At 42.5% G+C, this 25,790-nt stretch overlaps 1 protein-coding gene across 2 annotated transcripts in view; it reads right to left on the bottom strand.

The window, feature by feature from the left end:
• LOC141995100 (cohesin subunit SA-2-like) overlaps positions 1 to 25,790 on the bottom strand; it is a 95,728-nt gene that overhangs the window by 42,896 nt on the left and 27,042 nt on the right. For both annotated transcript variants that reach the window (XM_074965950.1, XM_074965958.1), the window contains 6 exons: positions 23,862 to 24,066; positions 21,738 to 21,889; positions 20,247 to 20,320; positions 19,466 to 19,589; positions 13,238 to 13,336; positions 11,756 to 11,835 (listed from right to left, as the gene is read on the bottom strand). In XM_074965950.1, the coding sequence (XP_074822051.1) occupies positions 11,756 to 11,835; positions 13,238 to 13,336; positions 19,466 to 19,589; positions 20,247 to 20,320; positions 21,738 to 21,889; positions 23,862 to 24,066 (734 nt within the window). The remainder of the gene's footprint in view (positions 1 to 11,755; positions 11,836 to 13,237; positions 13,337 to 19,465; positions 19,590 to 20,246; positions 20,321 to 21,737; positions 21,890 to 23,861; positions 24,067 to 25,790) is intronic.

The raw sequence follows: 25,790 nt of genomic DNA, 5'->3' as shown, positions 1-25,790 counted from the left end.
GGAAAAGGCCACTTCAAAACCTGTTGAATGACAGCTTTCTGTTGCTTGGGCTGTCCACTGGTGTGGAGTTGTTGGGTGCCCGGAGCCTCCCCCCCCCACCCCGGCGTTCTTGGGCGTCTAGGTGAGGAGGCTATGGAACTTGGGGAGGAGGGAGGGCAGTTAAACAGGGGCTGCAGCGACAGTCTGTGATCCTGCTGCCGTTCATGAACCTCCACCAGACGCCAGAGCATGTCCGTTTGATCCCGCAGTAGCCCCAGCGTTGCATCATGCCTTCTCTGATCTTCCTGCTGCCATCCCTCCTCACGTTCATCGGCCACTTTCCTGTACTCTGCTATTGTGTCCCTCCACACATTCTGCTGAGCTCTGTCAGTGCCAGACGACTGCATGAGCTCAGAGAACATTTCATCGTGTGTGCGTTTTTTTCGCTGCCTTATCTGAGATAGCCTTTGGGATGGAGGAGGGAGGCTTGAAACATTTGCAGCTGCTGGAGGAAAAAAAAGGGAGTGAAGTATTTTAAAAGATACATTTTACAGAACAATGGCTATACTCTTTCACGGTGAACAACACTATTCACATTACATAGCACATGTGATTTTGGTACAAGGTCGCATTTTGCATCTTATATTGAGTGCCTGCAGCTTTGGTGTTAGAGATCACACACACAGTGCTGGGCAACAGAATTCGGCTTGCAGGCAGCCATGGTAAGCCATAGTCTTTCAGCTTCTGCAACCTTCATAACAGCAGCGCCCTCCTCTCCCATACCAAGCAAAGCACATTGAGTTGGTCATTTAGTGTTGCGGTTTTCCTCTTAACGTGCAGCAGCAGAAACCAAAGTAACCCCACCCCCCATCCAATTCTCTGGGATGATTGCTTTACTCCTCACCCCACCTTGTGGCTGGTATCAGGGAAGATCCCTGCTAGCCAAACGCAAACAGCTCAGCGCCAATGCCCCCCCACCCCACCCCCCGTGTGGCTAACTGCGGGGAGGATTTCTTTTTAGCCACAGGCAAACAGCCCAGTAGGAACGGCCACTTTTGAATGTCCCCTTAATTAAATTCCCCTATTTCAACCAGGTTACCGTGAATGATATCACTCTCCTGAGGATAACACAGAGAGAAGAAGAACGGATGTTGCTTGAATGCCAGCAAACACCGGGACCATACACTGCCAGGCTTTGTCATGCAATGATACCAGATTACTTGCTACTAGCATGGCGTGGTAAAGTGTCCTACCATGGAGGACGGAATAAGGCTGCTCTCCCCAGAAACCTTCCGCAAAGGCTTTTAGAATACCTTCAGGAGAGCTTCATGGAGATGTCCCTGGAGGATTTCCGCTCCATCCCCAGACACATTAACAGACTTTTCCAGTAGCTGTACTGACCACGAATGCATTCCAAGTCCTCAGAGCTACTTAATCATTAAAAAACGCTTGCTTTTATAACATGTATTATATTTTAAAACTTACACTCACCAGAGGTCCCTTCTCCAGCTTGGTGGGTTGGGAGGGTATTTCAGTCAGGGTGAGAAAAAGATCCTGGCTGTCAGGGAGAACGGTGTGCTGTGTGCTCTCCTCAAGCTCGTCCTCCTCCTCCTCATCTTCCCCGTCCACAAAATCCTCAGGTATGGCGGAGAGGACCCCATCATCGGAGTCCACAGACAGGGGTGGGGTAATGGTGGCAGCCCACCCTAGAATTGCATGCAGCTCAGCATGTCTGAGAAGCGGCATATGTCTGGGGCTCTGCCCCGGAGCGTCCGTTTGATTCTTTGGTTTTCTGGTACACTTGTCTGAGCTCCTTAAGTTTCACGCAGCACTGTACTGCGTCCCTGCTGTAGCCTCTGTCCCTCATGGCCTCGGAGATTTTTTGAAATGTTTTGGCATTTTGTCTTTTGGAACATAGTTCTGATAGCACAGATTCCTCTCCCCATACAGTGATCAAATCCAGTACCTCCCATTCGGTCCATGCTGGAGCTCTTTTTCGATTCTGGGACTGCATGGTCACCTGTGCTGATGAGCTCTGCATGGTCACCTGTGCTGATGAGCTCGCCTGGCTAAACAGGAAATGAGATTCAAAAGTTCCCGGGACTTTTCCTGTACACCTGGCCAGTGCATCCGAGTTCAGAGTGCTGTCCAGAGTGGTCACAATGGTGCACTGTGGGATAGCTCCCGGAGGCCAATACCTTAGAATTGAGTCCACACTAACCCTAATTCGAAACGGCAATGTCGATTTCAGTGCTAATCCCCTCGTTGGGGAGGAGTACAGAAATCGGTTTTAAGAGCCCTTTATGTAAAAAAAAATGGCTTTGTTGTGTGGACGGGTGCAGGGATAATTCAATTTAACGCTGCTAAATCAGACAAACTCGTAGTGTAGACCAGGCGTTAGTTTCTAAGGTGCCACAAGGACTTCTTTTCTAGGAAGCTGTCCAATGCAAATTCTCTACCTATTTGCAACTCTCTCTCACCCTCTTTTTAAAAGCTGGGATCAAACTGAAATGGCAGTTCTACGTGAAGGTGTTGTAGTCTGGGACACCTTTGGCCAGGGACGTGCAGTGTTTGAGATAGGGGGCTATTTCTTGTTCTTTACATTAGTTCTCTCTCTTCACTATATTGCAAGGTGACAGAGTGAGACAGGTATTACATTCACTGCAACAAGTCTTTCTTTTTCTAAACCCGTTTGATAGGTGAAGTGCTTGGCAACATGTCTATAGTTATAAAAAGCCTCTCTGGGGACAAGTTATAAGATTTCATACAAACTATTTCTAGCCATGGGAGGGAAAGGCTAAAAATGGGGTGAAATCCAGTTTTGTCACTTTCTTCAAAGGGACCAGAATTTCACCCCAGGTATTTTACCCTGTACTCAGTTTTCCCTTCATTAGGGAAGTGTTAGGTAAGGTGTGACCTCAGCTCCTTGTACAGAATGCTCTCTGGTGGCACAGGAGTGCAGCAGGGAAAAATGAGCCACCTCTACCCGATATGAGCTGCCATACGGGCATAACATTCTTTTTTAAAAAATCCATTAATTAAGCAGACAGAAGATCTGAATGTGCATCTGTTCTCTCGTCTTTCACACAGTGCTCAGCAGTTGCTTACTGTAAGATGTCAAGGTTTCCACTTGAAAGATACCTGACCAGTTCAGAGACTACTTACCTATACAGAGGGCAATACCTAGCTACACCTACTACAATGGCGATTTTAGAAGTATTTCCTCAATAAAAGGGGTGCCTTCTTTTGTACACATAAGCCAATAATCACACATTCAAAGAACACTTTATGTAGTGCAATACTACTGGGGCAAATGTACAGCCCTTCAAATGCCAAGTGACAGATAAAGGTTAAGCCAGAAGTGCCTGCCAGTATTTAGATGCCTAAAAATAAGCACAGCTTTCCACATACCAATGCCATGATATATCTCGCTTCAGTGTGAACAGGCAAGGAAGAAGGAAGACGGGGTACGTACACCAGGGAGAGAGCAAAGAGACTATTTGTTCTGGATGCCAAACATTAGCTGGGAAATCTCACGTCTTCTCTTTTGTTTTACATTTCATGAGATGACCTTGGAAGCAGAAGACCCACTGCCTTCTCAACATGAGAGGGAAGAATGAACAGGGGCTGCCTGTACCATCTCAGTTATGTGCAATTTACTTATATTCCAAGACAAAAAAACCACTACATCTAAGCAGAATTAAAATATCCGTAACATAAGGGTAAAAAAACCCAACCAAACAAAAAAAAACCCACCTTACAAGGATGTTGTAATTATCCCACACCCAAACATTACATGCTAAGAAAATTCAGAGAAAACATCGCACTTAAGAAATCCAAACAAGAATGGAAATGCAGAGTTATATGAACAACCTTAATGCTCCCCCTTAGCATCGCCATCCAATAAGCATGATTAAGGCATTTAAGGGTTTGTGGTCCCAGATTAGATTAAACTGATTTTTGAGGATATTGGGGGGGGGGGGTTGTTTTCTTCATGTTTCCCCTCTTGGTGTCAATACAGGCATGACAGTAAAGTGTCATCTGCATACACAAAACAAGAGGTGAAATCCTGGCCCCACTTAAGTCAGTGGGAGTTTTGCCATTGACTTCAAACAGGACCAGGATTTCATCCAAGATCTATGATCTGTCAGGACAAGGGAAGGTGTCAAATATTAGAGAGGTGCTAAAGGGCAAGGGCTTCAGCACTAAAAGGATGGGTTTGTTTTAGTTCCAGAGCACACACTGGAGAGGAAAGAAAGCTCTTTTCTCTTTTTAAGTGGTCTCAAGAAGGGGAAGAGACAAGGGCTGGCAGGCATTTTGAAGCCAGAGGTTAGCAGAGGTGCATGATGGCAGGAAGATGGCTGCAGGAGATAAGGGATAACAGAAGGAGTGATTAGCTTATGCCATCACCATCATGAAGGAGGAGAGGGGTCTTTCCCTTTTACATTGTTTGGGACAGGCTTGGTTCTTCCTTCAAAAAATCTCAAAGCATTCTCATATCTCTACGTTAATGGTGTCATGGGTGCTGACTCCATGCGTGTTCCGGGGCTGGAGCCCTCAGGGAGAAAAACAGCGGGTGCTCATCACCCACCAGCCACAGCTGTTCACCGCCCCCACTCATCAGCTGATGGGGAGCACAGTGCACCCACCAAACAGCTGATGGGGGTGGTGGCACCGCCAAACAGCTGTTTGGCGGCTCAGGAAGGGGCCTGGGAGACAGCAGAGAGCGGTGGTCAGGGGCCTTGGGGAGGAGATGGAGCGGGGAGCGGGACCTTGAGGAGGGGGCAGAATGAGGGCATCACCTCAGGAGAGGGGAGCAGAGCAGAGCAGAGCAGAGGCAGGAAGAGGCAGAGCGAAGGCGGGACCTTGGGGGAAGGGGCAGAGTGGGAGCAGAGCCTCAGGGCAGAGCGGGGTAGAGCACCCCCAAGGAAAAGGAAAAGTTGGCACCTGTGAATGATGTAGTCGCAACAGAATCACAGAGGAGCCATTAATTTGCATTGTACTCTGCTACTCCTCTGTCCCCTTTCACTAGTGCAGGATCTGCCACCAAACTGTAAGCCTCAGAAATCATCCATTAGAAAGAATCCAGAATGTATTGGACTAACTTATAGTAGAAAGAAAGTTTTACACCCACACAGACACGCACAACCTCTACATCTAATTTTAGCAATTTTAAGAAAAATCAAATAAACTTCTGGTTTCACATATCCCTAAAGGAAACAGTCTAAGGGCCACTAACTTAGAGAGGAAGACAGATAATTTCCTTATTTGCATACAAGATATCTTTCTCTCCCCATCTCCTTTAAGTCACATGAAAATGTTTTTCACAATAGCATTTAAACAACAGATATAATCTAATAGGTATGCACAGGTTTGCTAACCCCAGGTGGCTTACCTGATCTTAGAAATAATGCATTCACCTATCAGATCTCAATTTCTTCTCCAGAGACAAGCATAGGAGTTACATATGGAAAAGCCCTACTGAATTATCTAGTTCAGTTCCTGGCCAAGGTGGCATTATTTGCTATGGTATACTTACTAGAGTTTTGCCAGCTCTAATTTTGAAGTGCCTTAAATAATGAGGCTTCTACCACTTCAGTTAGAGTCAGTTTCACAGTCTAACAGAGAAACGGGACGGGCAGGGATGTTTTTAAAGCACAAGCGTAGGATCTCTCTACCCAATTTCTGGCTCCTGCCAAAGACTGTGTGTGAAACCAGAGATGCCTAACTTCTCAGCCTCAGCTTTCCTCTGTAAAATAAGGATAACACTACTCACCTATTTCACAGGGCTGTAGTGAGAATTACTTAATTTTTTACGCCAGTATGGTATTTTAATTAGATGGCACTAAGAATGCAAAGTATTAATAGTTCTCACTGATAAGCAGCTTTTCCTGATGCCAAACTTAAGTTTTCTCTGTGATCTTAGGCCACACTACAGTGTAGACAGGCTTGGTTCTTCCTTCAAAAAATCTCAAAGCATTCTCATATCTCTACATTAATGGTGTCATGGGTGCTGACTCCATGCGTGTTCCGGGGCTGGAGCCCTCAGGGAAAAAACAACGGGTGCTCATCACCCACCAGCCACAGCTGTTCACGGCCCCCGCTCATCAGCTGATGGGGAGCACAGTGCACCCACCAAACAGCTGATGGGGGCGGTGGGTCTACATTACCCAGTTTTGTCGACACAAGGCAGCTTATGTTGACGTAACTATGAAGTTGTACACACTGCAATGCTCCTCCCACCAGTTTAACTCGCCTGCTACTTTGACATAATAAAACCACTTCAATGAGAGGCACAGAGCTTAGGGCGACATAGTTAGAGTGATGCAGTGACACTGTATTGCTTACGTTGCCCTAAGTGGCCTCCAAGAGGTGTCCCTCAATGCCTACCCTGGCCACTCTTTTGAACTCCACTGCCCTGCAGCCAGGTACACAGTCTCTTCCAGTTTTCTCGGCGTGGAGAGCTCACATAGCAACTGCCTAGCTGAACATGCCGGCTCCATGCAGCAAACCCACTCCTGCCTGGAGTACACCAGAGTTGTTGGATCTCCTGGGTCTGTGGGGAGAGGAGGCTTTGCAGTCACAGCTCCACTCCAGCAGCAGGAACTTGCTCAGGGCATGGAGGTGAAGGGCTGTGATAGACACACACAGCAGTGCCATGTAAAAATCAAAGAGCTGCAGCAGGCATAGCAGGAGGCAAGGGAGGCAAATATTAGCCTCTGGTGCAGAGTTGCAGACCTGCCACTCTACAAGGAGGAGGCTGAGGTCAGGGTGGTGGTGAATAGCCTTCTCCTCCCCGCCTTGAGCTCCTCTTATAGCTTTGTGTTCATAATGCACAGCACAATACTAAAGAGCAGTGAAGGCTCTATGCTTTCTGACACAGATGGCTGGCTCGCAGGTTACCAGGACAGTTGAAAAGCAGCTGGAAACCTAGTAGGATGCCCATGGAATGCTGAGATTGAGAAACCAGCATCATGAGATGCTGTGCCTGCCCCATGTGGCACTGCAAACCCTTCCCAAATCACCCTGCGGCCAGTTGCACAGTGGGATAGCTACCCACAGTGCACTGCTCTCTGTGTCGATGCAAGAGCAGCTACTGTGGATGCGCTCCGCCAACACCAGGAGCGTAGTGGGGACATGGAACTGCAGTTTAATTACAGCGGTGGTTGGATATCAAAGTAACAGCTGTGTTAGTCTGTAGCTTACGAAAGCTTATGCTCAAATAAACTGGTTAGTCTCTAAGGTGCCACAAGTACTCCTTTTCTTTTTGCGAATACAGACTAACACGGCTGCTACTCTGAAACCTGTCATTATGCAAGGCACTGCATTTAGCCGTATGGAGTGGAAATCTATCAACTTCATGAAAAAACTCGTACAGATACAGACAGACATCATCTTCCTTTCCAATGCAAACAGATGGACATTGTACCAAAAGGACTGAAGGCAAAGGAATGCATCTGATGAAGTGAGCTGTAGCTCACGAAAGCTTATGCTCAAATAAATTGGTTAGTCTCTAAGGTGCTACAAGTCCTCCTTTTCTTTTAATGTAACTTAAGTCGACTTAACTTTGTACTGTAGACATAGCCTTAGTCTCATCATTTCTAATTATAACCAGATTTGTATGAGCCAAAATAATTTTCCCCCTTGTTATTTACATTCTCCAGCTACTTGTAGACTTGTGTACACCCCTTCTAACCTTTCCTAATCAGTCATTTCCTCAACAGTCATTTTTGTTCTTCTTTTCTGAACTTTCTCTACTCTTTCTGGCAGTGAAGAGTCCAGAAGTGAGCACATTAATTCACTCTCACTGAAGCACTATAATGAGGGAGCATGGCATTCTGTTCCTTTGTCGCTATACCTCGAAACAGAGTGCCCCAAAGCCCTTTTTACTGACATCTTGCATTGCAACCTCACGTCTATTTGCCGTCCACTAGGGTTCCCAAATATCTTTCAGAATTGCTGTTTTCTCACTTCTTCCTTCTACCAAATCTTTGTGGCTCACATTTTTCCTCACGTTTTATTTCCTTCTTATTTCTAATGTAAGGCACTTGGTATCACTGCTCTGTCCTCGTTAATGCTGGCAATTCCATGGCATTTTGTAGCACCATTTATATTACGATAGCACCTAGAGGTCCAATCAAGCTCCCATCATGCTAAGTGCTGTATCACTCAGCAAAGGAAGTCCCTCACTCAGAGAGCTTACCATTTAATTAAGACAATATGCAAAAATGGATATATACATATGAAGGAATAGGGAGGAGGATAATAAGAATGTGCATTTACCCAGGCCAGGTAAGTGCACAGCTTGAGGGTTCTGCATAAGAGTAGAGAAAAGAAGCAGTAAAAAACCTCATCTCATAGACTAGTGTCTGACCAGTTAAAATTATACTCTAAAAAGGGTATTGTGAGGATTGATGTTAACTTACTCAATAATTCTATACTAAATTTATGTAGTTTAAACGTTATGCAGAAAGGGGTTACAGGCAGCACTGAAAATTCAAACTAGTATCTGAAAAGACTTTTTAGGCCTCACCAGAAGTATGTCCAGTTAGAACTTAATTGACAATTCTGCTGATGACGAAACTAGAGCAGAATCCAGCTCCCACAGATAAGTTGGAACTGCCTGACTAAAGGAGGTGAACATTTTTTTGCCAAGTAAGCAAGCAACTGTGACTGAACACGTACAGGAAGCAGATCGGTTGAACAAATCTAATATTTACAGTCACCCTTTTGTTATTACTCATTTTGAGGAATTTCTCAATTCCCAACCCCACCTATTGCGTTTCTGCATGTATTAAGCTGCAGTGCTTAAGACCAGATACTGTCTATGAGCCAAGATATGCTTCCCGTGCTATCTTAGGTACGACACCATGGGTCTATGTCTATACTGCAAGTGAAGGTGTGACTGCAGCATGAGTAGGCATACTCATGCCACCTTAAATCTAGCTAGCGTGGATAACAAGAATAGTGTACATGTGGTGACATGGGCTTCAGCAGAAGCTAGTGTCCAAGTATGTACCCAGGGTCCACAGCAAAGGTATGGCTCAGGTTATTAGCCCTTGCTGAGCCCATGCCACCACAGCTACACTGCTACTGTTACCCAGGCTAGCAGGGGTACGCCAACCTTTGCTAAAATCACACCTTCACTTGCAGTGTAGACACACATGCGAGTGCTTCTCTGCTCCTGGAATGACAATAATCACTTCTGAAACGTCTCCCCTGCTGGAAAGGCATCTTTATATAGTCTCTTAAAGCAACTTTATCAGAGAGAGTTTAGCGCAATTCTTCACCCAAAATATTTAGACTGTCCTGTGCTAATTTTATAAGCAAAAGAGATAAGATTCTTGATTGGCTTTGTGGATAATTCATTTCAGTCCCCAACTCCCATCTTCATCTTCCCAATAATTAAACCAAATCAGCAGGGCTCAGAGTGACTAGGAGCGCTGTTGGCTCTGCAACAGATGGAGAAGAAACAAAGACAACAAGTATGTGGTTGCTGGACCTCTGCCATGGCTTAATCAACAAAAACATGCACTCATTTTATTTACGAGGAAATATGTTTTATAACGGACAAGTGTTGTTTGGAAAACTTCTTAGGAGGAACTGCGCAGTGCTGGAAATCTAATTTTAAACTTTGTTTAGACAAGGCTTTCCTAAAAACACAGACAATCAATAAACTTTTTGACTATAGTTAGCATTCATGAGTTTAGTGAGAACATGAACCCAACAATAACGCCAGAGAAGCTAAACAGCTGCAGTGCCAATATAGCACTTGTTGGTTCAGATATAGAACAAGAGCAACCTTAACTGGTTTAAAGAGTCATTGTATTTTAACAATGGTGCACTACTCTTCCTAGCACAGGGACATGTTATGCACATAGATGCTATAACAAAGCACAATGCAATATCGAGAAGCAAATGTCATACAAAGTGGTCGTTGTGTTTATATTAGCAGTGGTAACCTACCTACTATTAGTGTCATTTAAACAATGATACGTCCTGTAAAAAAGCAAGCTATGTCAACAATGAACATATACAATGGGTCCCATTCTGTTCCCATATATAGGCTGGTGTAAGCCTGGAGTAATGCCACCTAAATGGGCGGAGTGTCAAGGGAGATAATAATCACTTCCTGTGATTATAAAGCAGCACTTCAGTGCAAAAGGATATTCTGGTACTGTAATGCAAACAAAGGTCCTAAATTAAAGTTACTATCCAAGTTGTGCAGATTTCACCTCTCTGGCCTCATGTAATCGTGGGTATGTCTATCCTTGAAGCTAGGGGTGTGATTCCGAGCTCACACAGACACACGCATGCTAGCTCTCATCGAGTCAGCGTGCTAAAAATAGCGTAGGCAGGAAAGCACGGGCAGTGGCGAGGGGCAGCAGAGGCTAGCTGCCCCAAGTACAAACCAGCCTGGACCCCAAGCATATGTACTCGAGCGGCTAGCCATGCCCCGGGCTCCCCACTGCCTGTGCTACCACAGCCACACTACTATTTTTAATACGCTAGCTCAATCAGAGCTGGCGCAAGTATGTCTGTACAAGCTGCAAATCAAACCCATAGCTCCAAATGCAGCATACCCTAAAACTGCTTGCAGGTACCAGTGTCTGTAGATAGGTAGAAACCATCCTGCATCTTTTGTTGCTTGCACAGATTCAAACAATTACTTTCACAAGAATGACAAGTGGGGGCAAGGGGGGGGGGAATACTTACAGTGGGCCTGGTGTACAGTTTAATATAAATTTGCCTAATCATTGGACTTATATGCCTATACAGAAGTGGTTTTAAGTATGAACAAATAAAATCCCTTTTGACCTTAAATGAATATAGATACAAAAAAGCCTTGCTCACTTTATAGGGGAAAAAAGTGCACTCCTTTTACAGTGAGACTTACACTGCTGTGATCAGAAACACAACAAATGGGGGAGCAGACGAGAAGAAACAGGAAAAGCAGATTTATAAGGACACATTTACACTTGGAAATGTACTGAACTAGCTACTCCAGAAAGACAATAACACACAGGGCCTTACACCAAAACAATTATTTTGGAATAGCTATTTCAGTAAGTTTCCCAGTGCAGACAATCCCTATCGAACTTCTGCATGCACTGCTCATTCTGAAGACTGACCTCAGCAAGTCACAATTCAGTCAGTCAGTCAGCACTCAGGGTTCCATGTCGCTGGTTCAATAAGAGTAAGATTTACCATATCCAGGTCAGATTATTGGTCCATCAAGTTCTACATCCTTCCTCCAGCAGGGACCAATACCTTGTGCTTCAGAGGAAAAGCAAAGCCCACAATGCATCTGGTCAACTGTGCAATGTTGTACATGTATGGAAGCCATCTCCCCCTGGCCAGATGCAGGAGTCAGCTTATACTTTGAATCACCAGAGGCTTTGGCTCCTGCAGGATCTTAAAATCTGACCAGTATCTGCAATGGGATGCAGAGTCTTTATACAAATTTTTAAAAAGTGCAAAACACAAAGGGACAAAGAAATCTCACTAGTCCCACATTTTAAAAAATACCATTTATAAAATAAACATGATTCTCCAGAATGTGTTATAATGGATAACCATACTTCTTAAGTACCATTCTAACTTTAGTCACGCACTTCACAACTGATTTTTAGCTTGTAGTTATCCTGTTTAACCCACGTCCTGCAGGGGACAATTGTTTCTGAGCACATCATCAGTAATAAGAGGATTCCTCAACTGGTTACATCTGGGTCTCGTTGCCATTAAAACAATATAGAACATTAAAAAAATTATTTACTGTGACATAAGCATCAAGAGTTTCATGGCTTGAACTGCTACTTCATGGTCCTTGTCCAGAGTCATGGACACAATTCGATCCTAATGGATGTAAAACGACAATAAAAAGATGTAACACTTTTTGTTCTGGACAAATATTTATTTTGCTACAGTTAGATCATCTCCACTAGTAACAAACAGGCTTATTTGTATTGCAATGACTATTTCCTAAGAGACATAAGGCAATTTGCTTACCACCAAGTTGTTCCATCATTATGTTACGTTTTTATTTGAGTTAATTGACCAATACGAAATTTGTGTAGATGCAAGTGTGTCTCCACAAGAAACTGACTGCAGCTCACAAATTAAGAATGATTGGCCACTTATTTGTAAATGAAGAACAATTAGTAACAATATGCTAAATCAGGATAAATTCTAACCTACAATGTTACATAAATCATTTCTCTACTCAAATGTGAAAAAATTCTGGAAGCCATAACCCTGCTAAAAAGGTAAGTACATTTTGGATCACATGGCTGTTTAACAACGCACAGCAATACTACACAGATTGGGGCAGAAGTACAGAGGGCTGCTGTAAAAGTGTTTAAAATATGGATTGAATTTAGATAGGCAGAGTTTATTTACTCAGACTGAAACTTGGCTAAAACATGAGAATTATGAGCCTCCTCTTTCAGAAAGTGCTATGGGATTTTTAGTGACTACGAAGAGCCAAGTCCTTGGTTTTACATGACATCCAAAAGACTGTACCTGCAGGCCTAGCAGAAGAGTATGCACTAGCTGGGGCACTGGTTCAGTCCTCCGAAGGAAGAGTGCCACCTATGGAGTCATAATACCACTTCCTGCAGCACCTTGGGTTTTCTTATCCAAGTACTGACAAGGCTAGCTAGTGACAGCTGATGAAATCACAACCAAGGTAACATTAAAAAGTAGAGTGCTGACTGCCTGAACTAGCCTGTACGTGGCAACTTGATCAGTGCAGTGTACTAGGGACACAATGGCCTCTGCTCAGCTCACCCAACAGATGCTCAAAAGCTATCCATTTACTGCCTAGCATTTGACTTGTTCAGACTGGGGATAGGAAATCGTTCTGCAAGGATCACAGAGTCATGCTGGATCAGCACAGAATCATACATTCCAATAGCAATCTATGCAGAATCACCCAATCCAACATCTAACATACAAACCCAGTTCTGAGGGGGATAAAGGAACACAGGGGACTTTGGGATGCCAAATACTCCTTGCCAAAAGAATCCTGGCCAAGAGACTGGACATGGCTGTCTGCAGAGCCTGCCAACCCCACTTTGTTCGTTGGCCAAAGCAAAACCAGAATGTTCTCATGAATGAAGAGCAACATCCCACAAACTCCCCCACCCAACAATCCTAGCCTGTCTAAGGGACTGACAGCCAACTCTGCTCAAAATATCAGATCCTGTGTAGCTAGCCAAACCGGATTTTAAAAATAGAAAATGGTATTTCCATTTACCTTGAATCTGCTAGTAAAGAGATCCATTTTGGATACCAGCTCTTTTCTGTTATAAATTCCTTGCAGTCCCAGCAGACACTTCAACCGCACTTCAGGTTGCTGTTAGACAAAGAAGAATCTGCTAAGTGACAAATCTTTGGCACTGATGTTATTTACTGATGATTTGGTGGTCATCCTATGGGAATGGGAGCCCTATAAACGCCTACGATGGACAAAGCAAAAACTGCCTCAATCTCCATTACCAGACAGATCTATAGTTATGTCACATATGCCTAACAGCATACAATGGGCCAAACTGAGAGGTGATCTCTAAGCTCATGTTACACTCCCATAGAAATTATAACCAATTACCAATGGGAGTGCAAGGAGTCCACGATCATATAATTCCATGCCCAGGGTGTCAGAAGGTGAAAGTTGGGGGTGGTCTACTTATATCTTTCTGCTATTTGTTTTTCTTGCAACACTTTCCTCAGATATGAGTTAAACCAACTTAGAGTCTCTTACAGCCCCAAGACTAAGTGGGCCAAACTCAGAGATAAAATGTATGCATGTTACACAATACTAAACTAGTCTAAGTCAGTATGACGGAGTTCGCGTTGACGCTGGGGCACCCAGTAAAGGTTTTATGTTACACCATCTAGACTCCCTCATGCCAAGTCTACACTGATAAATTACTTCAGATAAAAACACTCAGAGTAGCCAAGAGCTGTCCTGTTTAACACATCACATCGACTGGCTGTGACTAATCCTAGAATCCCCTCTATTCCCTCCTAGGGTTATCCACAACCTGCTGAAATGTTGATAAATACAACAGTCCTTACCTACCCTGAGTGCTAAGACACGTCTGAGCTCATGTTGGTTAAAATATGTTCTAGCATGATACAATTTTCCAGTGTAGACAAGTCCTCAGGTTCCCTTCTTTGTTTGGCTAACAAATATAGTTGGTTTATACCAAAAATATTTATGAGTTTTATAAAGATTTACCTCATTTGTTTCTCTGTAAGTCAATACTACTCTTCACAATGGTTCTATAAAAAGAATGCCCTTTTCCTAGACTTTGAAATGCCTCAAGTGTAATCCTGCAACTTTAAAAGGTCAAAACCTTTAAGAATATTAAAAGACAGTCATTCTAGGGCTCTAAAGCAGAACTCACTGAGCTCTGCTGAACTCTCATGGCAAAGGGTTTCTGCAGAGCCCCTGCAATAAATTACAGCCTTATATTCACTATCATCTCCTTCATACTAGATTTCTTTTTTTTCATTTCTCCCTCTAACATGGCCGGAAAATAAAAGAAACCCAAGCAGTGCAGATCGCCTACAAGGAGGCTATCCGTTACTGCAAACTTCCCATTCTTCTTAAGAGACGCTTAAGACGGAACACAAACGATGCCATGCAGCAGCAGGCGTTGACTAATGAGTCTGTGTAAGATGCTTTTTAGTTAGAAATAGAAAATGAAAGATCACCAAAGAATATGGACACTGATTTTCAAGTCGTCTAATTTATCCTTCTCTACCTTCACATACATCAGGCACATTTCTTGAACTTTGCTCACCTCTTTAAAATTTAAGGCCCTATTTCCGCAGGTGGACTGCTGCACCTGTTGAAGCTTCTTGCAGGATGAGCGCCCAAACTTGCTACTTACCACTGACTACTACCTGGCATACCACAGACAAGAGCTGTACAAATTTATAAACACACTCAGCAAAACCACTGTACCTCAATCCCAGTCCCACCCCACACTGTTCCATTCCTGGGCTGTAATCCTGAATAAAGACTACATCTGTGCTAAATTTAAGTTGTGCTGGTTGTGTCAGATGGTCAGATATTGACTGGAGCAGAGAAAAATCATTGTCATTTGCATTTGTCAGTCAGACAATATTGGAACATAGGAAAAGTTAATTCCTAAAACCGTATCACTTGCCTTTCCTAATCTCCCTTCCCACCTCAAATCTCTCAGTTTAACCCTACATGTATTTTATGTGTTAAGGAAACTACATCTAGGGACTAAGAATGAACAATCCATTTACCTCCACTACCATTATTTTCATCATCTTTTTTACATTTCTTTCCTTTGTTTTAAGCCACATTTCCTGCCCCATTTTCCTGTTCCTTAGAGTGAGTGTTTACTCATCCCGCACTGCTTTTTCCATTAGTTAAAATTCTTCCCAAATGATCTCAGCAGCTTTTTGCTACAGATAAAGCCTTCTTTTCTTTTCCCTCACCAGAATCACCATTCTTGTCTCTCTGATTCTGCAACAGGAACTTAGTTTAAAATACTGCTGATCTGAGAAAAGAACCCAGCTCACTCTCCCCACAGCACTGCCAAACTAAAACATAGTGAACGCTTTTTTTGTTCAGAGAAGTCAGAGACTAGGACTGAGAATACATCCAGAGAGTAGATCTGTTGAATAAGATGCCAGTTTTACAGAGACACTGTTGCAGGATGTACATGTGAACTGTCATGACATCTGGGGGGATGTCATGACATAGAAGTTTCCATAGAAGGAATGTCAAACCACACAGATGTCCTGTCATGGACAACTTCTCAAACTAATTTGAAATTAGACAGGAGAAGGATGATCTCGTGGTTAGCTCCCAGGACTTGATGTCAGGAGGAGATCTGAGCTCTTTTCCCACTTCTGCCATATTTCCCATGCAAAGCAGCAAGAGAATCATTGCATCCCTGTGCTTCAGCTTCCTCCTCAGTACAAGGGGATCTACCTACTTAGCACTTCTCTAGCACCTTAAAGTAGAGGATCTCAAATTAGTTTGCAAGGCTCACAAGACTGGTTTTGTTCTTGAATCTTTTCTTCTGTAACGTAAGCACATTTTGTTCCAAGAGGGATTAGATTTTTGTAATGTTTTTTTTCTAATGAAAATGCTACATTCTAGAAATAAAAGCATCACACAACTCCCTACACAACTCAAAAGCGAGGCTGACACATGTGGATGTCCCAAGCGTGTGTGTATGTAGTACATCTTTTATTTTCCTTAGAAAATCAGTCATCCTTTCTACTCCTTTCGCCTACCCCACCTCTGCTCATCTCCATTTTTCAGCCTCCATCCCTCTCACCTCCCAGACGAATTTTTTTCCCTGCCCCTTTCTTTTCTTCCATATCTAATTGCTCAGATCAATACGTAGGAGCCAAACACTCACTGTAGGTATCAAAATGCCACTTTGAGTGTCAAAATGCACAACTAGGGGACCAAGTTTGAGAAATGGGACGACAGTTATTTAGGAAGGGGGTTAACTGTATAGTTATTGTTACTGAATGCTGTTGCCAGATTTTGCATTATTTGTATTTAGTATTAAAAAGCAAGATTTATTCCTGTCTTCTAGAAATAATTAACTACTGAAGTTGTTCCAGCAGAAAATTACACCTTCGGGACATTGTTTCACAATTCTTACTGGGACACAGACAGACTTTTCATTTTTTTTATTTTGAACTCAGTACCACTAAGAGAAACGGATTTGGGGCATCCAGTTGGGTGTGGGAAATATCTTCTATGCCAGCATTAAGTCTGCATTATAAATATACGTCATGTCAAAATGGCATCAGAAGGGTAAAATAAGTCATAACATGCAAATAAGTCTTTGAAGACCAAATAAGCGTTTAAACCTTTTTTTAAAGCCTCCCAGTGACTGACTGAGTTTAGTCTATACTTAGAATGCCACAGGTTATCTGGGCTACATTTTCCTGTAGTTTAAAACAATTTTGTGGTTACTCAGATTTGGGCCCTAAAATTATTTGGCAAATGTCTCTGGAACTATATTCCCAAATGACAACGATCTGGGTACACCCTCCCACACAAAAATGGGAAGGAATAGCTTGCAGTATGTTTTTTAAAGCCAGTACCGCAATGCAAGATTGGTATTGTAATCAGTCAACTGGATGGAGATGAAATCCAGAGGCCTTCTCATTTTATCTCACTTAGTTTTTGCTAGAGTGATTGCTTCCAGTTAACAAACATTTTTTCTTTTTTTAAAAAAGCAGCTGTTTCCAGTCTCCGGTAAAAGACAGCAGATGGGGTTCTGTGCTCTAGCCAAAGACACCAAATTTCTAGAATTTTCATATTGTATTGCACTGACAGCAATGTCACATATTCTAAGGGAAAAATGGAAATTCTGTGTTTGTAATCTGAAAGATCTCTCAACCGGCCATACCTTAAAAAGTTGCTATGATTGATCTAAGAAACTTCTCGAGACTCTATGGCTACATCTACACTACATACCACCTTCAGTGCCCTGTAGCTCACATCTAGCTACACACCACAGGGAAAAGTGTCCTCACTGCAGTGTGTTGCTACACATGTCAAAGAAAGGCTCCAGCAGAGGGGAGGCAGCAGGGAAAGGCTTCAGCTGCTCCCCACTGCCAAAGCCTTTCCCTCCGGTGAGGAAAGGCCTTGGCGGGGGGAGGCAATGAGGAACGGTTGAGCCTTTTCCCCACTGACCCCAGCCTCTCTGTGGAGCAGGGCTTCAGCAGCAAGGAGCTGACATAACCTTTCCCCACTACCAGAGTCTTTTGCTGAGGAGGAGAAAGGCTGCAGTAGCAGGATACTACTCTGCTAAAAAAGCAGTGTAAATGGAAGGCAAAGCTTGGGCTAGTAGAAAACGTGTAGGGAATGTACTCGGCTTCATACCCACACCCTTCAAGCATGTCTTTATTCTACTGACTTAATCCATGTCTCACCATTTACTCACTCTGCTGTGTATACCCATGGAAGAGGGGTTACGTGGGTATGTACAGTACATGCTGCCAAAAGAATCCTGCTATTTAAATGTGCCCTAAAAGTCTTTGTGGGAGAGGGGGCTGTTATTGGTAAGTTAGTTTCCTTTTAAAGAAGTTTAACCACTGCTTATATAGTTATAGCATGAAACACAAACAACGTGATTTGTGCACCCTCTGCTGGCTTTGCAGTTAACTAATATTCTATTCAAAGAACTATGTGTCATCATATATAATCCTGATGCAAAAGAAAAGACATTCTGGCATTTATACAGGAGCTATATAAACTCATTTTATTTATTTTAAAAGATGCCCTACAAAAGTAAAGTACCAAACTCAGTAATTAACCATTCACAGCAAATACTGCCTCTGCCAGGCTATTAAGCACACACTGGTAAATTTGAGAAAAATATGTTTACAGGTTAACTTCTAAAAAGACAGACATACTAAGTTCACCTCTGCTCTAAAACAGGAAAACTGCTAAACAGAAGAGGACAAAAGCCTTGGGGGTGAGGGGAAAGCAAAATATTATTTGGAAGATTTTAGGAATATAAGAGGTAATTAAAAGAAACTGAACTATAACAAAATAGTTTTCAGAGTAACAGCCGTGTTAGTCTGTATTCGTAAAAAGAAAAAAGAAAAGGAGTACTTGTGGCACCTTAGAGACTAACCAGTTTATTTGAGCATGAGCTTTCGTGAGCTACAGCTCACTTCATCGGATGCATAGCATATCGTGGAAACTGCAGAAGACATCATATACACACAGAGACCATGAAACAAAACTTCCTCCCACCCCACTGTCCTGCTGCTAACAGCTTATCTAAAGTGATCATCAAGTGATCATCAAGGAAGGCCATTTCCAGCACAAATCAAGGTTTTCTCACTCTTCCCCCCCCCCACACACACACACAGACACACATACAAACTCACTCTCCTGCTGGTAATAGCCCATCCCTCTTTGAAACCTCTCTTTAGAGATTTTAAATAATATTTTCCAAATGTTCTTATAGCTCCACTTGTTTTCCAGTTCAGAAATAAAGAGTATTATTGTCTCTCTCTATGAAATAATATAATTTAACAAAGTAACAACTGTCAATCTTAAAACAGACGTTTACCCTACCTCTAAAATTGTACATACAGAGGATGTATTCCATGTCACCACTTAGCAAGGATAGGTTTCAAAGTCAACTTACCCAATAAAGTGAAACATTGCTCAAGGTCACATACATATACATCCAGCAAAGCTATACATACACACACCATGGATCAGTGCCGCATACTTTCACACAGCTTTGTGCATAGGATGGATAAAAGTAAGTGCTTTCTATTACTTAGTGGTGTAAGGTGAGTTTTAAAACAAAACATAGTATTGGAGGAGGGGAGACTTTTTGACCATGTAAGAATATATAACTCTAAGTTGTTTTAACTTTTAGAACAATTTTTTTTAAAATCAACTTTCCTTCTGTGGGAGATAAAGGGAGGAGGAGGCGAAAATCCTCACCTTATCATACAGCATCCATCCAATATATTTCAAGTAACTATCATTTAAGAATGTATCGGGATACATTTTCATCCAGCTGCCAATTTCTTCAATGCAGATAGCCCGGATCTCAGGAATCACATCACTGTAAAATTACAAAACTGTGTTATAAACACATTTATAAATACCCAAAAGTTACCAGGTTAATTATTTGCTTTTCCGAGCAGGAGATCAAGAGTTGCAGATATACATGCAATCCCGAGTAGCATCTTAAGTGTCCACTCAGTAACTTTTAAACATGTCTTTAATCTACAAATCCCCTACAAAGAATCTGGTAGTGTTTGAAAAAAACCCTGTTAGCTACACAAGTTGCAATTATTTTGAGGGTTTGGAAGGTCTTTCAACCATAAACTTATTAGTCTGTAGCCAGAAGGAAGAAGCAAAGGAGTGGAGAATGAGTGTACATAATGAAGGGGTTACTTTCTAAGCCTAAATGGGTTCTTTCAAATAATTCAGTATTATGTGCTTTTTCAGAGAAAATTCTACTGTCCCTTGGATATTCATCTTGATTTAACCGGGACACTTTGCGTGAGATTTTCTTATGGGATGCATGTATGCTGTACAGACTTATTTTTATTCCTTCCTATTCTTTTTTTCAGTGAGGGAAGTTAGATTGTCAACTCATCAGGGAAGGGACAGTGGGCTCCTATGTGTTAGTACAATATGCAGCACAATGGAGTCCAGTCTTGATTAAGGCCTGTGGGTGCTATTTCAAAAGCATATAAATGATAAATATTCTTACCGATATCTCTGTAAGAATGTCCCTTTGAAAATAGCATTCATCATATTCTCTATTTCCAGCGGTTTCTGTTCATACTGAAAATACCAAAAAAATTGAAAGTTCCAAGTAGGGAATATGACAGGAAATTCATACCAAGGTAACCACATTCACGTTGTTACACTGGGTGCAAACCCTACTGTTTGCACAATTCATCAGTACAAAAAAAATGAGCCTGTCTACATTAGGGATTTGATTTGGCGCAACTACATCAAAATGAAATGTCATTGGATTTCAACTATGAATCCTAGTTCTAAGACACTTCATATAATATATTGGTTGAGGAAAAGAACCTTGTTCTAGCAATACACAGAAGGAATGATACATGCCATTACACAATTAGTTTGCATGTGTAAGTCTAAGTTGTCTTTGTAATACACTTGGACATATGGTAGAAGAAAAGTCAGAAGCTGGAAAAACCCCAGAATACTTTTGGATGAGGTAGTCCAGTGGGCACCTTGACGAAGCCCTGAAAACTCGGTAGACGTCTTCAGAGACAATAGATCATTTAGTTATAATCTATCATTTCTCTTTAATGAAGGTACCATGAAGGTGACAAGTAATTTCCCACCCCACACCTCTTCCCTCTGATTTGCCCAAGAGACTGGGATTAGGAAGCTAACACTTGCCCTAGTCTGTCTCTCCTGTCCTACCTAGCCACCTTTCACCACAGAAGCTGCCTCTTCTTACAAATACAACAACTGTACCCATGACGGAGTTCAAAGATTACATCGGAGGTACTTGGTTGCGAGCTTAGCGGGGCAGGGACTCTCTCTCACATTTGTGCAGCAACAAACTATGCCAGCACCTAAAAGACAATTTTCCATGGTGCAGGATGCTGCATGGACAGTAGGAGAGTCACAAGAGGCTGTCTGGGTGACAGGAAAGGAATAATGGAGTCCGGGCAGCAGGAGAAAAATGAGCCATAGTTTAAATTGTGGTCACATGGCATTTTAAGAATCCTTTTTTCATACAGTGATAAATTCCAATATCGTTGGTCTAATTCAGGAGTATAATCTGAGCAAAGACCAATTTGGCTCATGGTTTGTGGGAGCCCAGTTTTGTGTGTGCATGCATGTGTATGAATAGACATGAAAAAATTACCAGATGCGCACAGAAGAGATGCCAATTCACCAGCTAGTCACATCCCCAATTTTGAGAGGCTATCATCAAAACAGAGACTTCAAAGAATACTACGCACTCTACTGCTGCATAATGGCTACAGCAAGTAGTAAAACACAGATCAGTTGTGTGCGACATGTCTGGAGTGCTTGTCAGTACAGCACTGAACCTGGTAAGTGAGAACTGCTTTGCAATCTATCACTGATGATGCTTAGCAAATATCACCTCCCTGTATTTCACAAGCGTGAGAAAAACATGTGTAAGTCAGCAGCCAGAAAAGAGCCACCTCTATTACTACATCTTCACCCATCCCAAATAACAAACCTGACCCACCTCTTTCCTTTTTCTCTCTAATTGGTCCAGTCTGTGATTGGTCCTCTTGACAGAAACCCTGTTCTTCTCCACTTGATACAGCCTTTGAGCGTTACATTTGCTGACATCAAGATTTAGATTTACTCTTACAAGTGCTGTCAGAAGCTTCAACGCTGAAAAGGAAGAGAAACCAAATAAGTAAGCCTTAGCTCAGCGGTACACATTATAAAGTATATTCAACATGTTAAAACAAGTGTACTGGTCAACGTCAACCCTGCTTAAATTGTAAGATCACAATCCAAGGTAGGAGCAGCAAAAAGACAGATGTTGGGGTAATATTTCATTCAAATTTACTACTTGGCTTGGAAACAAAAGGGTTGTCAGAGGTATTTTATTCTACTCCTGGTGAAATACTTCTTTTGGTCCAGGTGATGTTGCATGTTGCAGATTTCCTCCTTAATTTTGGACAACAATCTAGAGCTATAGGATAAGCGCCTTCCTCAGATGTGAAGAAATGTAGTAACATCAGTGCAAGAGCTCAGGACCACATGAGCCAGAGTCTGATGGTCTTTATGAAACCGTATAAAGTGTGTCTACTTTTGTTGATTCAGACCAACAGCTAGATTTCCATTTGTCAGTGGGCACGGATGGCAAAGGCAAAAAAAAAAAGGGGGGGGAGGGAGCAGGAGGGAAGGGGCTGTGCTGTGACCAATTGTTGGCTTTTTTAAAAGTATAAACTCACCTAGATACTGTCATGCTGTGCAAGATAAGCAAGCTACAAAGGTATTCATTTTAGTAGGGGTATCATAAAAAACCTCTTGAATGACAAGTTTCTTAGGACAGGCCTCATAAGTTTTAAGATCCTCCCTTTTATATTAATTATATTAACTCAGTGGGGATGGAAGGAAAATTAGTGACAGAAAACTAAGTTATGCATAACTTCCAGTACATAGCAGAATTCTGAAGTTAATTATCTCAGCTGTTACAAAAGATTTTGCTAAATATTAAAATGCAACTGATCTACTTTACAGATAATCTACATTCCAAGCTTCCTCTTCAAACAAGAATTTTGGGGTGCCGAGATACTCTTGAACATATTTTAAATACCTGTGCTTTTCTTAAAGCCAGCAGGATACCTATCATGTCCAATGCTTCCAAATTACTTTCACACATGCTAGTATATAGGCTTGTTTCATAGAATATCAGGGTTGGAAGGGACCTCAGGAGGTCATCTAGTCCAACCCCCTGCTCAAAGCAGGACCAATCCCCAATTTTTGCCCCAGATCCCTAAATGGCCCCATCAAGGATTGAACTCACAACCCTAGGTTTAGCAGGCCAACGCTCAAACCACTGAGCTATCCCTTGGATAGAATTTTGTGTTTGACCTTTAATACTTTTATATTTTATACTAATATGTGTAAACAAAGGACAAAGATTGTGTATGTTGCTTTTGCCTAGTCAGATGGGTTTGTTAGTACAATGGGAACAGATAAGAGCAGTTAAAGTGTTACTCGAGAACACACTTTAAGATTGTTTAAACCCCTATTTTAAGGCAAGGTTAAGCAACCAGTCGGGAGGGGCAAAAGGGTTTTGGGGGGTGAGGTATATAACACTAAAAGACCAAATTGTAAGGGGTGGGACTGTGGGCATGCATTGCAGGTATATTTTGGCCGGCTGAGGAGGAGGTGGGAATACGGACTGGGACACAGGCAAGGCTCTGCAGTGTCAGAGCTGGGACGGGGGATGTGGGGTAAATGCTCTGCGGTGTCAGAGCTGGGAACGGAACACTGGGAAACAGACTCTGCCGGCATGTAGATCTATGGACATGCTTGCTTGGAACTAACCCCAATAAACATCACACTGCCTACACTTCGGACTTCTGGTCTTCTGCTTTCTGTCTGCTGACAAGAACCAAGGCAAAGGGTGAAGGGAAAGCCCTCTAACAACATATATATGCAGAAGGAGGTTATTAATACTACGGTAGCATCCATAACGTGCTAGGCACTGTTAATGTACAAAGGAAGACCATTCCTGCCTCGGAAAGCTTACAGTCCTTTTTACGTTTGATCAGTTTTGTAAACACACGAGTCACCAAAACCTACAGTCTCTGATGAAAACTGCAACAGCAACGTGAATTGTATTTACCTGCTAAAGTGCTGGTGTGCCTGAATGCTCTGACACTGGAGTCTGCTAGCCCTGTAAGCAGTGAGATGACTGTGTCCATCATGTAACCATCATAGAGGATGCTGTACTGACACTGCTGGATTAGCACCGCAGTGAACTCACAGAAATTGGCCTTGAACTTCTTCCAGTAGGGTCCCGGTTTGATGAGTGGATAGTCTCCACTGTCCTATATTAGAAGGAAAAAATAATTATAAAAACTGAAAGTCTCATTTACTTTTCATTTGTGCTGCTTGTTTACTACCTGCATTTCTCCCACCTGAAACAGTGAAGAAATATGCAATTTCAGTTTGGTGTCAAGTGAGATTCTCATCAGTGCCACATGGAGGTACTCATGTTCTAGAAAGTCCTGATGCTAACCTTTAAAGCCATCAATGGGCTGCAGACTGACCGTCTTAGAACTCACTGTGACATTCCCCAGGGTGCAATCTGAACTGCTGGACTTCTGTGTCCATTTAGCTCTCCAGCCTGGGATGCCCTTTACACTGCTTTGTTGGTGAACAGCAACCCCTCCAGGCTCTGCTCACACACAGCCACTCACATGTAAAATCACTCCCAGATGAATACATGAAAGCCCAGTCCCAGCCTTGCTCCCCCAAAACGTGTGTCTTGTACTGCTCAGTAGCCTCCTGGGCAGTACAAGCTCTTAGATATTTCATCATTCCAAAACTGGGTAATGATTATGCACCAATCTTGTTGACCTAAGTAGACGTTTCAAAACACTTCAACCAAAACACACTGGTTTAGATAAAACAATAAAACAATTGTATTAACTAGAGAAAGAGAGATTTTAAGCGATCATAAGTGATAAGGCCTAGAAGTCAGAATTGGTTACAAAAGAAATAAACGGATAAACAAACAAGAAAATTCCTAAACTTTACCAAAGGCTAATAGGTTTAAAAGCAAAAAAAAGGAATTTTTCTCACCAAAAGCATACAGCAGTCTATAATGGCTAAAAAACCTCGGGGCCAGAACCACTCCCACAGTTCAATGATGCTTCTTTTGTCTTTCAAGTGATCTAGCTACCACCAGTAGAGATGGAGGGGAAGAGGTGACGTGGAGGTCACTGCCTCTTATTTTTTTATCCTCTTCTCTTTGAGGATTTGCCCCTCCCCCCCGTCGGGGTATAGACTGTGTATATGAGATTTGTACCATCACTGGGATGAAATGTAAGTGTCTTGTTTATGCCTTCTCCCCAGCTGGTGAATGGCCAGTTAAGTAGGTCATAGCTTTTTAACAGCTTGCTGCCATTCCAGTGCATCTTTGTCTCTGAGAAAATGGTTTCTGGGCATTACCCAGAACAACATATTTCAGTAACAATCATACAGCAAAATCTCATAATTTTACACACATTTCAACAGGATAAGAATATTCAGCAGATTATAAGTTTTCAAATTATACCTCTTAGGGCATACTTTGTACACAATATATCATAACCATATAAAAGTGGTGAATGTGGGGTACAGAGCGTCACATGGGGTACAGCGTGTCACACTCACTTCTTCCCACAATCCAGTAGATAGCTCCAGTCAAGAGGGACACTATGGCTAATTGAGAGTAAAACTCTCAGGGGCGTGGCAATCTACTATGGAACTCTACCATCGTAGAGCAGAGAAACACAAATCATGCCACGGTTAGAAAACAATGTAAGACTCTCTGCATACAGTGCATGCAAGCCTTTACTGAACAACCACAGCATCTTTCCTGGAGACATAACAAGAAAACTAATTCGAAGAAAGAGGCATAGGTGACGGAGGGCCTGGTCCTTTGGGATGGAATTGCTGCTATCTGTATACACATCACTATGGCGATGGGCACATTACAACAACATAGACAGCACAATGCTGCAAGCTATTTCTGATATCAAACACCAAAGAGAAATAGTTTTTGTTT

This window comes from Natator depressus, chromosome 1 (assembly GCF_965152275.1).
Source record: "Natator depressus isolate rNatDep1 chromosome 1, rNatDep2.hap1, whole genome shotgun sequence".
NCBI lineage: Eukaryota > Metazoa > Chordata > Testudines > Cheloniidae > Natator > Natator depressus.
This window is presented reverse-complemented; position numbering and strand designations above follow the sequence as displayed.